This window comes from Peromyscus californicus, unplaced genomic scaffold (genome assembly GCF_007827085.1).
Source record: "Peromyscus californicus insignis strain IS unplaced genomic scaffold, ASM782708v3 Scaffold_2__1_contigs__length_46816999, whole genome shotgun sequence".
NCBI lineage: Eukaryota > Metazoa > Chordata > Mammalia > Rodentia > Cricetidae > Peromyscus > Peromyscus californicus.
The window spans coordinates 13,256,555-13,273,044 of NW_026294540.1; the positions used below are offsets into that span (position 1 = coordinate 13,256,555).

General features: G+C 44.7%; 1 protein-coding gene across 3 annotated transcripts in view; it reads right to left on the reverse strand.

Annotated features, from left to right (window-relative positions):
• The window catches only part of Anapc5 (anaphase promoting complex subunit 5), a 34,369-nt gene that overhangs the window by 14,272 nt on the left and 3,607 nt on the right, over positions 1 to 16,490 (reverse strand). For 2 of the 3 annotated variants that reach the window (XM_052755330.1, XM_052755329.1), the window contains exons 2-8: positions 14,879 to 14,958; positions 14,121 to 14,230; positions 13,086 to 13,269; positions 9,632 to 9,698; positions 5,110 to 5,211; positions 3,922 to 4,112; positions 542 to 623 (exon numbers count right to left, since the gene is read on the reverse strand). In XM_052755330.1, the coding sequence (XP_052611290.1) occupies positions 542 to 623; positions 3,922 to 4,112; positions 5,110 to 5,211; positions 9,632 to 9,698; positions 13,086 to 13,269; positions 14,121 to 14,230; positions 14,879 to 14,958 (816 nt within the window). Of the gene's footprint in view, positions 1 to 541; positions 624 to 3,921; positions 4,113 to 5,109; positions 5,212 to 9,631; positions 9,699 to 13,085; positions 13,270 to 14,120; positions 14,231 to 14,878; positions 14,959 to 16,490 lie in introns of those variants that run through there. The other variant, XM_052755331.1, reaches the window with a different exon arrangement.

The window sequence follows — 16,490 nt, forward strand, 5'->3', positions numbered from 1 at the left end:
CCTCTAAAACACTGCCTGTCTCCTGTGAATTCTGAGTGTAAATGAAACCTGTCAGGAATATCAAAACCTTTAGCAAAGCCAGACTGAGACAAACAAGCCGTTGATCCACTCAATCTCTGCCAGCCCCCAGTGGTAGGCACTTCAGAAAGAAGCATAAAGCTCCCACGTGGCACTTCACTGAGATGAGAGTCACTGGTCTCGGTACTCTATAAACTTGGCAATTATGCTTTAATACGCCACTATCTCACCAAGTTACTAGGTATAATGTATCGTTTCATTAATGCCAACAGCAATGGAATACTTGACTCTCTTTTTCATGGCGAGTTGTACAGACAGAAAGTTCTCGAAGCAGGAAAATGCCATGAACTAAGAAAGGTAAGTGACCCTGGGGGCCCTGTGTGGATTCCTGTGTCTACCTAAGTAGTTTCCCCTCTCCGCTAAGGACCTTTGCTCCCACTGCAAAACAACCTGATTAAAACTGGGCCTTCAGGAGGCCAACTCAACCCGTGAGCAAAATCCCCAGACCAGAGGACGGCCTCACCAAACAGTGCTGCAGACACACGTGATCGTTGGACTCCTGGGCAATCCTAATTGCCTCCTGCAGGGCGAGCTCTGCCTGTTGACTAACGACAGACTAGACATTACTATATCATCAGTGATCACAAACATGCAAGCGTCAGTAGCAGCAGCAGGAAGTCATGTGCGCACAGCCTGTCCATGAGCAGCTCTAGCTGCGGCGTGGCTATTTATGGACTGCTTTCCCCGTGGCCACCCCAGCCCCAGGAGCAGGAAACATCCACTGTGGAGGCAGGGACAGGTCCTTCCTGGGGGAATGTCTAGGAAAGGAAATGGCTTTCCTTGCTGCTTCTAAAATGTTTTTCCCAGCTGTCCCCTGCCAAGAGAACAGCAAGGAAAAGACCACTACTTTACTTTTCATTAAGTTATTTTCTGCATTGTTAAAAACAAAATCAACAACAATAACAACAAAACATTATGAGCAGCTGCTACAGTATCATCATCATTAAAAAAAAAAAGCCACTCGGGAGGCAGAGCCAGGAGGATCTCTGTGAGTTCGAGGCCAGCCTGGTCTCCAAAGCAAGTTCCAGGAAAGGCGCAAAGCTACACAGAGAAACCCTGTCTCGAAAAACCAAAAAAAAAAAAAAAAAAACGCAGTTTTCAGAAGCATTCTGAAGATTCCTATTTCTGGTAATTTTTTCTCTGTCCACTGAAAATCAGATGGTCTCCCCCAACTTCTCAATGTCTCTGGCAGTCCAGCCAGCTATCCTCAGGCCTGATGAGCTAGCACCTCTGAAAACACCCCATTTTGCAACACTCCACTAACTACTACCGTGCGGTGCCCCCTTAACCTGTATAATTTTATTAACCACCTCACAAGCGGCACAGGCCGTGCCTTCCACTCTGGATTTCCCAAAAGCAACCGACAGGAAGAGAGCCCCACTAACGCCACCCCTGGCACCTCCATGTAAGAACCGGAGTTCCCGGATGCCATTTACTTAAGGAAAACACGCACAGAGACTTTTCTGCCACACCAGCACAGCCGCACAGGTGTAACCTGAACTAGGTAGTCCTGGGCTTTCTTCTCAATTCTGGTCACACGGAAAAGCCAGGGACCTTTCCACCTCTTCCGCTTTTCTTTGAAACTGCTTTCCTGCTGAGCAGAATGTCATGCCCTAGATCGTGGGCTACTTGAGAACAGGAAGCACACACTCAGACACAGGGCCTCAGTTACTATCACTCCACTGAACAGCAGATGACCACACAGTGCCAAGCTTAGCAAAGGAGAGTCTGAGAGAACCATACAGCGGGACAGCAACTTCCAACACGGAAACTTCAAAAAAGTCAAGCAAACATTTTCAGTAAAAGAACCCGGCTTGGTGGCACAGGCCTGTGACCAGGCTGGGCTACATGGGACTGTCTCACAAAGGCTAAAACAGAGCAAAAGGCAAACTGGTTTCACATCTGAAGTGTACTGTGATGCCTACTTAGTTTTCCAAGACAGAAGCAATGGCCTCCTACACTACTCAGAGTGAACGCCAGAGTTCTCACCTGGTCTCCAGGACCAAATGCTGACCCTGTCACCTTCCACTTCTCCTCACGTACAGAGCCAGGATGGACACTGCTCAGAGAAACCATAAGCTCCTGCCTTGGACCCGTCTCACTGAAGTGACTATTTCCTCCACACACAGGCCCAGGCCCGTGGCTTCCCGAAGTCTGTCTCCAGTCTCGGGCCGGCAGGCTGCAAGCAGGACTGACCGAGACCTCGGCACCTGTGCGCGTGCACACACCTGTGCGCGTGCACACACCTGGGCCAGGGCGTTCCTTCTTCCAGCAGTGGCAACTCTAGCAGCAGTTCTCACTGGTCCAGGGTCTGCACCGCTCTGTACCGCTCCCTCCCTCTGCACAGGGAGCGAGCGTCACATCAGGGTTTCCTATTCTCACTCTGTATCCCTGACACACACAGGGTGCCTAGGATGAAGTATACGATCAGTAAACAGTCAAGAGTCCATCACATGGGGCCAGGGACAGAACTGTCAGCAGGGTGTGCCTACTTCAAGGTTCAATCTCCGCTACCACATAAACGGTCGTGCTGGTGTGCACCAGAAATCCCAGCATTAGGAGACAGGGGCAGGAAGAGTACAAGTTCAAGGTCACTCTTAGCTATGTAGCAAGTTGGGGGCCAGTTGGAAAACCTGAAACCCTGTTAGGAAAAAGAAAGGTCTTTGGGGCTGGAGCTGTTGCTCAGTGGAAAAGTGGTTATCTAACATCCACGGGGTCCCGGGTCCCAAATCTAGCATCCCCAGAGGAGTGAAAAACCAACCAACCAACCAAACAAGAAACCACACTTGATAAAGAAGAAAAAGGAGTTAGCTATTGTAAGATATTACATAATAGTTGGTGTGGAGTATCAGTCTGTGACCTGAATCTCCTGGAGGACATCCTGCTCTGGACTGGAGCACCACAATGCTTTTCTGAGGGTCTGTTCAGCAGTGCGTTTTTCTCAGACTGTCTGGTAACTTGCAGCCACACTTGCAATCAACCTAACCCTCCTACACGGCCTCCTCTACAGGAAGATGTCCACACACTTGCCCTGACTACAAGTTCTCATGTATTTTCCACAAAACAAAACAAACAGACAATAAAGCCAGGTATACACCAAAACAAAACCAACCGGGTTCACCTCACGGCTTCGTGAACTCATGCAAAAGCACACAGTACTTCCGGCAAGCTATGCAGTCTTCTACCAGGAGACGTAACTTTCCTTTAGCTTTTTAAATACTGAAAATAGCTTCCGCAGCACCATCATTATGTCCAAAAGTCCTTTTGGGAACCCTTGGCCTAATGACCTAATTTCCTCATCCGTAAATGTCTGTGTTGTTCTTAGAAGTAAAAAAACCAGATCAGGCACTAAAACATGCACTACTACATCACGACGCCAGGGGGCATACTACTAAGGAGGATTTTCATTAACTTGTGTTTCAGTGTAGAAAGGTTCACTCTGGAAGCTAGAAACAAATCTAGAAAAATCTTAAATCAGTTTCTTTCTTCATGTTAAAATAAAATTGCTTGTTGTTCTGTGACGGAGACTTCTAGGTAGCCCAGGCTGGCCTTGGGCTTACAGCTGTCCTCTGACCTCCAACTCTTGAGTGCTGGGATTACAAGCACGTGCCCCCATGCCTCAAGAGTGGTCTCTGCTCATTTCTGAGACGGGTCTCACTACGTAGCCCTGGCTGGCCTGGAGCTTGCTGTGTAGACCAGGCTTGTCTCCAGGTCAGCAATGCACGTGCCCCTGCCCGAGTGCATCATCACTCCACCTGGCAATGGCTCATGTTTTAACACACACTGCAGCTAACACCGAGGAGCTGGTCTTCAGTGTGTGCACGGACAGAGTCTAGAACTTACTAGTGACCGAAGCGGCAGTGCAGGGCAGCCAGGTTCAGAGCGGCGTATCTCAGGCTCCTGCCATAGCCCTCTTCCCCATTACTTTTGCCCTCAGCTCCGGTGAGAATCAGGCGGTCAAAATAATGAAGGAGGCTGTGCGTTGAGCTGAAAACATCTTGAACACGGAGGTTGTTTAAGTAGCTGAGGTAATGCTAAAACAAAAAATAATCAGGAGTCTCATCGAAGCCAGGGCTCATCTTAATCTTTTCTTCATAGGCAAAATAAAAGAGATTCCAGATACTGGGCTGCGGCAGTCCACAGACGACAAGCAGCAATCCCATTAGGTGTTTGCTCAGGTTTATCCTAAATACACGGGCTATGATGGCTGTGTTAGACCCTTGAGCAACACAGAAGGGCAGCACACCTCCCCAAGCTGAGAAATTAGTTCCTGAGAAATCAGGAACACTGAACTAATGAAACCCTGATTCAAAGTTAATTCTGCTAAATGTCCAACTGAAGACAGAGTAAGACTAGCATAAATTAGCTACCAAGTTAATTCCTGTCCCTTTGCTTTGAATCACGGAATTAAACCACTCTCCTAATAGGCAGATCTCAGTTACTGGAAAACCAAAGAGCTGTTTGGACATGAGAATAAAATCTGATGTCAAATCAAATATTATTAAGAAGATCGCAGAGTAATAACACACTTGATAGAGAATTAAATTATTGGATATTTAATTTTTAAAAATACTCACAAAAGGGAGAAAATACTTCTTTTAGCCCCAAAATGGTTTTTTTTTTTTTTTTTTTGGTTTTTCGAGACAGGGTTTCTCTGTGTAGCTTTGTGCCTTTCCTGGGACTCACTTGGTAGCCCAGGCTGGCCTCGAACTCACAGAGATCCGCCTGGCTCTGCCTCCCGAGTGCTGGGATTAAAGGCGTGCGCCACCACCGCCCGGCTCCCAAAATGTTTTTATTAATGAATTACTGGAGATTCATTAATCTCTTGTCCAAAGCCACACCCACGATGTGCGAGAACACAGTGGCAGGTCTCTGCCCAGAGACGATGGGAGAGCCCTGCAATCTGGGCCTGCTCTTACCCTGCCAACAACGTGATTTCCTTCAGAACCTAGAGTTTGTGTGGCTATCTGACCGACTGAACAGCATTGACCTTTCTTTGCAACCCAACAACAAATTCTGGAAAAAACTCACTGCTTCAGCAAAATCAGGATTAAATTTCAACAAGTTGTTCAATTCTTTCTGCAAGGAAGCCGGGGTGAGGGCTTTTGTTTCATCATTCTTCAACAAAGCAGCCTAAAAATTAAAACGACAACAGATTGGAAAGGGAAGATCAACAAACAGGGAGTCCCGAGGAACTGATGTAGCCTGATGGTTGGTGTGCGTGCACGTACACAAACACAAACACACACACACCAAAACAAACAATCAAAACTAGATTAACTCAAGATAAGAACCAGTCAATAACTACTCAGATCATGAAGGGCTCTTATGGGAATCTGAGTTATTCTAAAATCACTGGGAAATCAATAAAGGGATTCTCAAAGAATCGTTTAAGGATTCCCAAAACAAGACAACAGAAACAGTAAGACGCAGTGTGTGCCTCAAAGGCACCCTAGGACCCGTGTCTCTCAGGCTCACTGGTACACAGCTGGAGATGGGTCCATTTGTTCCGACAAGCATTCCCACTGGGATGTGTAACTCCCAGAAGCCAACGGGGCCAATCTGGGACTTAAGTATCTAGACCTATGAGTCAAAACAAACCCCTCTTTAGCTGATAGTAGTATACATTTCCTATTTCTTTGGAGTGGCACAAAGCTGGCTATTACATAATGTAAAAAAATAGTTGTAAGTTTTTTAAAAACAGTTTTGCTATGTAGCCAGCCTGGTCTCACACTCAGATCTGCCTCATCTGCCTGCCGAGTGCAGGGATTAAAGGAGTGATCAACACACCCAGCCATGTTAAAAGTCTGCACTTAACTGGTTATGCAGACAATACGTTCCAATTTTATACAGGTGACTTTTTCTACAAGTAGGAGTTATTCTGGTTCTTTCCTGTTTTGGGAACATGCTACACAGCCCTTGCTGATCTCAAAATCGTGATCCTCCTGAATGCTGTGATCAGCAATAATTTTCAACTCCCACCCTCCCCTTTTTAAAATGGTCTCTATGTCCCCTGACTTCACTATGTACACCAGGCTGGCCTCAAACTCATAGATTCCATTTTTAATTACTTTTATCATTACAAAAAAAAGCCAAAAAATATGAAAAGGCTACAAAAGAAATAAGTTAGTAATATTATCAGCTAGTAATAAGATTATGAATAGTTTAGTATATCTTTTTTCTTTTTTTTTGGTTTTTCGAGACAGGGTTTCTCTGTGTAGCTTTGCGCCTTTCGTGGAACTTGCTTTGGAGACCAGGCTGGCCTTGAACTCACAGAGATCTGCCTGCCTCTGCCTCCCAAGTGCTGGGGTTAAAGGCGTGTGCCACCACTGCCTAGCTTTTTTTTTTCTTGAAAGGATGGTCTCAATCTTTCAATCCTCCTGCCTCATCTTCCTAAGTGCTGAGATTGCCAGTGTATCACCAAGTTACAGTAGGCTGTTTTCCCTAGTATTTCCCCCTGTGTGTGATTACAGGTATGAAGTTGTGTATAACACCCTAATCATGCAATCTTAGCACTTGGAAGGCAGTTACAGGAAGATCAAGAGTTCCTGGGTCACACACTGAGGCTTTGTCTAAAAAAAAAAAAAGAAAAAAGAAAAAAGGAAGTAAGAAAAATATGGTAGCTCATGCCTGTAATCACAGCATTCAAGACGTAGGGAATCCCTGTCAGTGAGGCCAGTCAGACCTATACAGTGAGACCCAATCTCAGCGGGGTGGGGGTGGGGGGATACAAGGGCAGGGGTAGGGGCAATGGTGTTCAGTGGTTAAGGGCACTGACTGCTTTTCCAGGAGCTGCGTTCAATTCCCAGTACCCAGTACATTTCAGCTCACAAGCACCCATAAATTTGAGTTCCAGGGGATCTGCCACCCTCTGCTGGCCCTCACAGGCACTGCATGCATGTAGTTTACATACATGCAGGCAAAACATCCACACCCATAATGAAATAAAAAATTAGGACAAACTAATGATATAATTTTACTTTTTTTTTTAAAAAAGATTTATTTATTTATTATGTATACAATGTTCTGCCTGCATGTATCCCTGCAGGCCAGATGAGGGCACCAGATGTCATTAAAGATGGTTGTGAGCCACCATGTGGTTGCTGGGAATTGAACTCAGGATCTCTGGAAGAGCAGTCAGTGCTCTTAACCCCCGAGCCATCTCTCCAGCCCCTACTTTCTTTTTTTTAAAGAGATTTATTTATTTTTAGTCTATGTGTTGCCTACAGGTATGTATGTACACCACATATGTGCAGTGCCCACGGAGGCCAGAAGAGGGCATCAGATCCCCTGGAACTGGCGTTAGAGGTGGGTTTGAATGGCCATGTGGGATGTTAGGAATCCATCCTGGGCCCTCTGGAAGAGCAGCCAGTGCTCTTAACCACCGAGCAGTCTCTCCAGCCCTCCTCCTTCTTTCCACATAATAATATATGGTGAACTTTGTTTCATCATCAAACGGTCTTTGAACAAAAATTCTAAAGTAACATTGTTAACTCTTTCACTCACATTTATTGCAAATACTTCCTCCATTTTGTTGTTTGCCTTTTAATTAAGTTGGAGAATATGATGATGACATGCAGACATTAAGTTTTATGCTGAAATTCCAAGTATCTCCTGCATGTTTTCTTCCAGAGCTTTTATGTTCATAAAGGCTTTCCCCACCCAGAGGCAGTTAAAACTTAATATGTAGCTCCTCCTCGTCTAATTACAGCATTACCTATTGACATGGAACCCTTTCATTCATCTGTGGGGCACCAGGGCATGAGGAGACTCAGAGCACAAACATTTCTTCCTCACAGCTAACGTGGCCAGTCCTCAGTTATGAAACCCAAGCTCTATAGTCAAGCACTTCTATATGAAATTCACCTGCAGGGGTAACTCAACTATTTTAGAGCAGGCTATCCTGGATTTCACAGAGATCTGCCTACCTCTGTCTCTACAGCGGTGGAATTGAAGGCATATACCACCACATCTGCCCAAAATTCAAATATTATCTTTTTGCTGGCAGGAAATTATGAACAAAACAAACAGGCCAAAAAGTTAAGATTCTGTTTTGTATTAAAATAACACAGGAGAAAATATTTACTTTATATTAGTACAATAATGAAAATCTGTGGCTCAAAGCTGTAATTAGACACATCTGGAACAACATACACCAGGATCTGCAACTTGAAATACATCAAAAAATAAAACGATGGCTGAAGAGCTGGTTAAGTGGTTTGGTTAAGAGTGCTAGCTGCTCTTCCAGAAGACCCAAGATCAGTGCCCAACACCCACATCAGGCAGCTTATGACCACCTCTAATTCTAGCTCCAGGGGATCTAATGCTTCCTTCTGGCCTCTGAGGGTACTGCACCCATGTGCACATACCCACACACAAACACACATATACACATAATTTTTTTCACTAAATTAAAAAAAAAGAATGATTTAAGCACACTGGTAATCCCAGCACTCAGGCACTTGAGACAGGAAAACTCTGCTCTTAATGCTTGTCTAAGCAACACAGTGAAACCCTAGTCCTGCTCCAAAACACCAAGTCTCATTTTATCTGGATAAAGCATGTTAAAACATTTTACAAACAGAGCAAAATATAACCGTAGACTCCAGAGAGTAATTACATGGGCGTTTACTATACAAGTCTTTTGCTGGGTGTGGTGGCTAAAGCTTATGACCCGACTATTTGAAGGCCAAGACAGGAGAACCGGCAAACGTTTGAGCTAGCCTGAGCTACAGCATGAAATCACATCTCAGACTAACAGAAAGCAAACGGTGAGGTATGTGTGGAGGTCAAAGGAAAACTTGTGGGAGGCGGCTTCTCTCTTCTTCCTGCTGTGTCAAGTCCCAAGGCTGAACAGGTCATTAGGCTTGGTGACAGCCCATTTATACACTGAGCCACCTTATCTGCCTTTGCGTTTTTCTTTACGTTCATGTTTGAAAACGTCAAAACGACAAGGTGGGTAGGTATGCAGCCCTCTGTAATTCCAGTGCTGGAAGGGCAGGCAGGGAGGGATCCCCAGAGTGAGTTGGCTAGCTAGACTAGCAGCTTGGCAAGTTCTGGATTCAACTGAGAGATCCTGCCTCAATGAATAAGGCGGAGAAATGAGAGACACCGGACATCAAACTAGGGCCTCCACATGCACACACGTACACGTGGACCCACACACATCAAACACACCAAACATACATACATAAGGGGGAACGTTAATTGGCAACATAACAGACTGCGCTAGTGCTTGCCTAGTATGCACAGGACACTGGGTTCAATCCCCTCAACACTACAAATAAATATATAACTGCAAAAAGAAAACCGGAAATCGTAATTACTAGGGTATGGGTTATTGGTCACACACCATTATCAAATGAACCTGTATTATAATGATAAAAGAAGAATAACGGGACACAACACAGGACGGACCTACGGGTATTACCAGGAAAGACGGACAAAAGTAACAGGCACTACACTTTTGCAAATAAACTTTGATGACAATACAGAACCATAGGACTTAGTAAAAGGAAAAAAAGCTCATATATCAGTTACATAATTAACAAACCTGCTGAGAAAGAAAAAATTCCGCTTGTTTTTGGGACAGAGGACCACTGCAAGACACCTCCTCTTCTCTGGAAAATGAAAGCAAAAAAATAAAAATAAAATAGCAGCAAAGAATTACACAACAGTGAAAAAGATAACATTTACAAATCATGTAAATTCTTTGAAAGTCCAAGGTCAATTATGGTAACGTATTCGTATAATTCCACTGCTCATGAGGCTGAGACAGGAAGATGGCAAGTTCAAGTTCAATGGGCTACATGTTAAGAAGCTACTAAAAAAACAAAAACAAAAACACACACATCAAAATGTAATCAAAGCAGGGACTCTCACACACACACCTGCAGACTCATGTTTACATGGCATTACAACAGCTGAACCATGAAAGCAACTCAAAAATCCACTGACCAACTTTAAATGAGCAAAGTGGGGTGCATGCATACAAGTTATTATTCAGCCCTTTAAAAAAGGAGATTCTCAGGCTGCAGAGGTTGATCAGTGTTTGGAGCATGTGTTGCTCTTGCAGAAGACCCAGGTTTAACTCCCAGCACCAACATGGAAGCTCACAACTATCTGAAACCCCAGTTCCTGAGGATCTGATGCCCTAGTCTAGACTCTGCAGGCATCTACACATGGGTGAGCCTTCAGAACACTGTGCCACATACAGCCCTCTACACAGCTTCCACTCCTGGCGGTCTTTAGTTTATGTCCTGTTCTTTCTTTAAGACAGTCTTCCGGGGGCTGGGGGTGGGGATGGGTGGGAGGCGTAGGGATGCCTTTAATCCCGGCACTCGGGAGACAGAGGCTAGACCGAGTTCCAGGACAACCAGGGCTACAGAGAGAAACCTGTCTAGAAAAAAACAGAACATCAACAACAAAACCAACAGACAGGGTCTGGTTAAATAGCCTCGGCTATCCCGGGACTCACTGCCCAGCTCAGGCAGATCTGACCTCATAATTCTGCCTCCTCCATCCACCCCTATTTCCCCCCAGTGCTGGCATTATACACACCACCAAACATGGTGTCTGCTTCATTTTAGCACAGTGACTCTCTTGAAAATCACATCTTGTTAGTTTAAATTTAGTTATCTATCACCTGTCCATCCCTACCTAATGGCATGAACGTGGGGATTTTCTCCTCTTGGCACAGTGCCTGGCATGCAGGAAGCACCCAGTAACGCTTATGGAATAGGTGAGTTTGGGAGATTGGTACTAAGTTACCACCAAGAAAAGAAACCCGAGAACTTCCACAGTTGTTAGGGCCTCCCCGAAGCCTGGAAAAGAAGCAGTGCAAGTACGCTGCAGCCTAAGGACCTCCACAGGAAGCTCACAGGGTATAATTCCACAGGCCTGCACTCCTGCAGAACATGAATGCTGCTGCTGAGCCACCAAGATGAACCAAACGCCAAGCTAAACTTCAGTTGCCTGCTCCATAACTGGAGTCTTAAAAACATTTGGTAAACATTTAATGACTCAACAGTCCAACTTCTAAATGTGTGTGTTCCTTTGGCACGGAAGGTTAAACTAGAGCCTCATCCACAGAAGGCAAGTTCTGTTCCACTGAGCCACATCCTCAGCCATCCCTTTTTTAAGTTAACAGTCAGAGTGGGCCGTGTTGGCCCACACTTGCAATCTCTGAACCTGAAGGCTGAAGCAGAACTGTACTGAGTTTAAGAACAGTTTGGACTATCAAATGAAACCCTGTCAAAAAATAAAAATAGAGCTGGGCGTTTGTGGAGCACACCTTTAATCCCAGCACTTGGGAGGCAGAGGCAGGTAGATCTCTGTGAGTTCGAGGCCAGCCTGGGCTACAGAGTGAGTTCCAGGAAAGGTGCAAAGCTACACAGAGAAACCCTGTCTCAAAAAAACAAAAAATAAAAAATAAACAAATAAAATAAAGCGTGAGGTTCCCCTTTCAAAAAGGAAGATCCTGACGGAGGCAGGGAGACTCACAAGGCACACAGTTACCTCACGCACTTGTAATTCCCCCTTTCTCAGCTGTAAAACTAATTTGCAAGAAAAATAATTTCCCCGTAGAAAGCCAGAAACATCCCCATACCTATAGGAAAGGGGAATTTTTCTTCCACTGTAATAAAATAAAATAAAATCAGGGCAGCTACTTGTCTATCATACATGAGATTGCGGGTTCTAGCTACCCCGAAAGAAAAAAGAAATTGTACACACACACAATATTAAAATTTTCTTTTTCAAAAGTCAAAAAAGGGCTTCAATTAACCATTCTAAACCAGTAACCGAAGAAACAGCTCGATGGTGGAGTCCTGCCGAGCATGCACAGGCCCTGTACCCAATCCCCAGAACTGCGAGACAAAACACCAAGCTTCAAAGAATCAAATGAGCCGGGTGGTGGTGGTGGTGGTGGTGGTGCACACCTTTAATCCCAGCACTCGGGAGGCAGAGGCAGGCGGATCTCTGTGAGTTCAAGGCCAGCCTGGGCTACAGAGTGAGTTCCAGGACAGGCTCCAAGGCTACACAGAGAAACCCTGTCTCGAAAAACCAAAAAAAAAAAAAAAAAAAAATCAAATGAGTCAAGAAATACAGAAAACTATATATTTTATTATTATTTCTTTTCTTTTCTTTTTTTTTATTTTGAGACAGTCTCTCTATATAGTCCTGGCTGTCCTGAAACTCACTATGCAGACCAGGCTAGCCTTTAATAGAGATCTTCCTACATCTGCCCTCTGAGTTCTGGGATTAAAGTCTTGCACCACTATACCCAGCCTGAAGCTCTCTCTCTCCCGCTGTCTGTGAGAATGTGTGTGTGTGTGTGTGTCTATGTGAGAGAGAGAGAGAGAGACATGTATATAAGTGTTTGTGTTTGAGGCCAGCCAGGGATTAAGCCCAGTATAGACTACATAATGAGAGCATGTGTCCAAAAAATTAAAATAAATAAATAAAAAACAACTTATGGAAACCCACTGGGATGTAAGCTAATCTTAGAACACTATAGAGATCTGGATGTGTGAAAGCCTGTGCTTTAGGAGATCCTCAGGAGCTCTTCAGGAACAGTCAAAAGTTCCTTCCTTCTGAAGACTGATGCAGCTGCTTACCAGGGCAGCTAGCTGTGTCCACAGGAAAGAACTGCACTTCAACCTTAGAACTCTGAGTAGAGCTTAGCAAGGGACCTCCCCAAAGCAGGAGCGGGGCTCAGAGAAGCCCTAGGAGAAAGACAATTCCCAGGGCAGATAACAACGGGCCACCTGACAGAAACTGTGCCCCTCAGCCTCTGCCATTGAAACCACACCCCGACCTCACTCTTTCCCCCATGGACTGCCCACCTGTGCCTCCCACCAGCCAACCCAAGCCATAGGGCACGACATCTTGGGCGCAGCCTGTGAGCCAACCTCCTGGATCCCCAGGGACAGCCAGCTTGTACAGTCTGAAGCGAGGCGGTTAGGTTGTATCACTGGAAAAGGCCCGGCCAGGAAAGCCCCAATCACCTGACAGACACGTCGAGCTCCTCTTTCTCCATCTGTCTCTCTGCATCCTCTCTGTCCATATCAGTGTCTTCCACCGTCTTCTTCTCCCCATTCTGGAAGTACTGCTGGAGGGCAGTGTACAGCTTAAACACTTGACTGAAAGAAAGCTTACTGTAGGCCAAGATCATGTGACGCAGAAACAGACCTACAAAAGAAGACCAGAGACAGATAGGAGCATTAGCTGACACCCGAACTCAGGCAATGACGACCGGCCACCAGCTCTCCCCTCAGGAGAGTCACAGGCATTGGCGGGTGCTGCCCTCCTCCTGGGGGCTTCTTCCCTCATGCTTTACATTCAGGGCTCAGTCCTCTCCCATCTCCATCCCTTCAAGCCTCTGTTTTCTCCACAGCTGTCCAAACTCTTGGAAACTATCATATTTACTATTTGTTCTAATCAAAAGCCAAGAAGTGATTACACTCTCATATTTACTGATTTACTTTTTTTTTTTTTTTTTAACCATCGGCCACCCCTCTTCCCAGCACAACGTAGTCTCTGTGAGAGGAAAATCTACATCTACCTGGGCAACAGGAGGTCAATAAACAACTGATATTGAGTAACAGAAAAATGACCATGCAACAGAGCCAGAGGCGAGGGACACAGGTAGTTAGTAGAAAAGGCATCCAAGAAATGCCATGTGTGCACAAACCGCAAATACTGGAGCAAGAGCGTGGTTTTACTTACCTGGCGTCCTAAGTCTCGCTGGCGACCCCCACTTACGGTTGCACACTACAGGCAAGTGGTCCGCAGGACTGTGAAAAGAGCTGGGAGACCCTAAAGACCCCAGAGCCAGTCTAACTACTATAGATAAAACAGAGGTGCTTTTCCACAAGCTACGGTTAACTACAGATCCAAACAGTAAGGCGGTAAATACAACCCACAACATAGTCAAGAGCCCTAGTCTGCTTGTTCATGTGCACCAAAGGAATGACAGATGCCCCTCGGAAAGCGGCTCCCTTCAGTGAAAACGCTCTCTGCTCTTCTGAGAAGTTTCATACCTACTACACTTGTTTTGTGAACCTCTGGTTCAGTTCCAGAAAAGGAATCTGAAAGGTCATCAAAAAACTGTTCCATATCCTTCAATTCGCCTTCAGCCATCAGTTTGATTCTGAATGAGAAAATTGGGGTGCATGTTTTAGGAAGGCCCATTGAACATCCTCCACGCTGCATATTCCTGAATTACCAACAACAATTCTGATTTAAACGTTATTTCAAGGTTTGTATAAAGCTGTGCCTTGTAAAACAAATTTGATAATCCACTTAAAATGCTACTCCCATATTCCTCAAGAATATCATACATTGCTCCCTTTCTGGTCATAACATTTGTCAAAGTAAAAATGGAATTATCTAAAACAAAAGGAGGTAATTCCATATAAAATAATACATGGGGGGTGGAGAGAACATATAAATCTTATGTCTAATGTTATATCTAATCCACTTTAAAATTTTTAAATAAAGGAACTAAGGAAAACAACTCCTCAAATGAGCATAACTTCATTTCTCCATGGATCCCAACTAGCTTCCAATGTGCTTTACAGCCAAGGAGGACCTGGAACTGCTGTTCTTCCTGCCTCTACCTCCCACTGCTGGGATTACAGCTTCATGCCACTATGTCTAGTTTAAAGTGCTGGGGCTAGAAACCAGGCTTTGTGCATGGGGGGCAAGCAGTTTACCAAGAAAACCAAACCCCATCCCCTAACTCTATCTTTTTGAACATCTTAATGACCACCCACTCCTTTGCAGAAAGAACGTTTACCTGATCTGCACTGAATTTGCCAGCTGAGGACACGATTCTTCAATTAGCTTGTACAGCTTTGACAGTGTGATATCTGGGCCCTGCATAAAGGAGAAATAGGAAGGTTAGAGACAATGGCCAAAGACCTACAGACTGACTAAGAACTGCAGAGTCATTTATCGATCATTCCAAACAAGAAATACAGAATCAGGATTTTCCTGATTACCTAAAACACCAAGAAATACTTCACATTTGTGGATTGTTTTTGTTTATTCAATGGAATGGTCTAAAAAGAAAGATAAAGTGAACAGAATTTACAGGACAAGGCTCTCTTTCCTCTAGCACTCTATAAACACAAAACCCTGTGGCTTTTCTGAGCCTGTTTCCTTCATTAGTTAAATGTCCTTTGTGGCAAAAGTTGAGTGAGCTAATGCAAAGAGCTCTGTACACTGGGAAGCACTATACAAAGGTGGGTGCACTAGTTCTCATGCGTAAAAACATTTTATCCTTTCCCAAATGCTGCGAGCTGCTGAAATATGAAGTAGGGGGCTGAAGAGATGGCTTAGAGGTTAAGAGCACTGACTGCTCTTCCAGAGGTCCTGAGTTCAATTCCCAGCAACCACATGATGGCTCACAACCATCTGTAATGAGATCTGGTGCCCTCTTCTGTGTACATAATAAATAAATAAATCTAAAAAAAAAAAAAAGGAAATATGAAGTAGGAATTCAGCAGACTATGGCAAAGGCTATCAACCTGGAAGAGTTAAGGACTCTTCCAGAGGATAAAGCCAAGACTCAAGGAGTCTTGGTGACATTGGTTTTTGAATATATTAGCCGTTTCCTGCAGTGAATCTCTTGTGTGCTACTGCAGCTTTCCCACTTGATTCTTTTCCCAAGAACTTCTAACAGTGTGGCTGATCATTCTTTGAGCACAATTTCCCTATACAATTGGAGTATTTGGATAACATCCCCAACTGTGCTGACAACAGTCACAGCCAGACCCCTAACTTCAGACCTTTCCATAATTATTGTCATTAGCAACATCCGGCCAGGACCATCTGCAGACCTAAGTATTTTATCTGAGATACTTCCCAGACTTTCTAAGAACAGACTGCAGATAGATAGGCATCCAGACTATCTGTTAGTCCCTGAGAAAAGGTAAAAATTTACACTGAGACAACTGCCCAGGCCAGGCAGATGTGCTAATTAGCTTAACCCTCCTTTTTTCCAAGTGCTATCTCTAGTTCTAGAGATCTCCCTTTAACAATTAACTCAGACATTCTTAGTCATCAGAGAAATGCAAATCAAAACGACTCTGAGATACTACCTTACACCTGTCAGAATGGCCATGATCAAAAACACTAATGACAGTCTATGTTGGAGAGGATGCTGAGCAAGGGGAACACTCCTCCACTGTTGGTGGGAGAGCAAACTTGTGCAACCACTGTGGAAATCAGTATGGCGGGTTCTCAGAAAATTGGGAATCGATCTACCTCAAGACCCAGCCATACCACTCTTGGGCACATACCCAAGGAAAGCTCAATCATACCACAAAGAAACATGCTCAACTATGTTCATAGACGCGTTATTCATAATAGCCAGAACCTGGAAACAACCTAGATGCCCACCAACT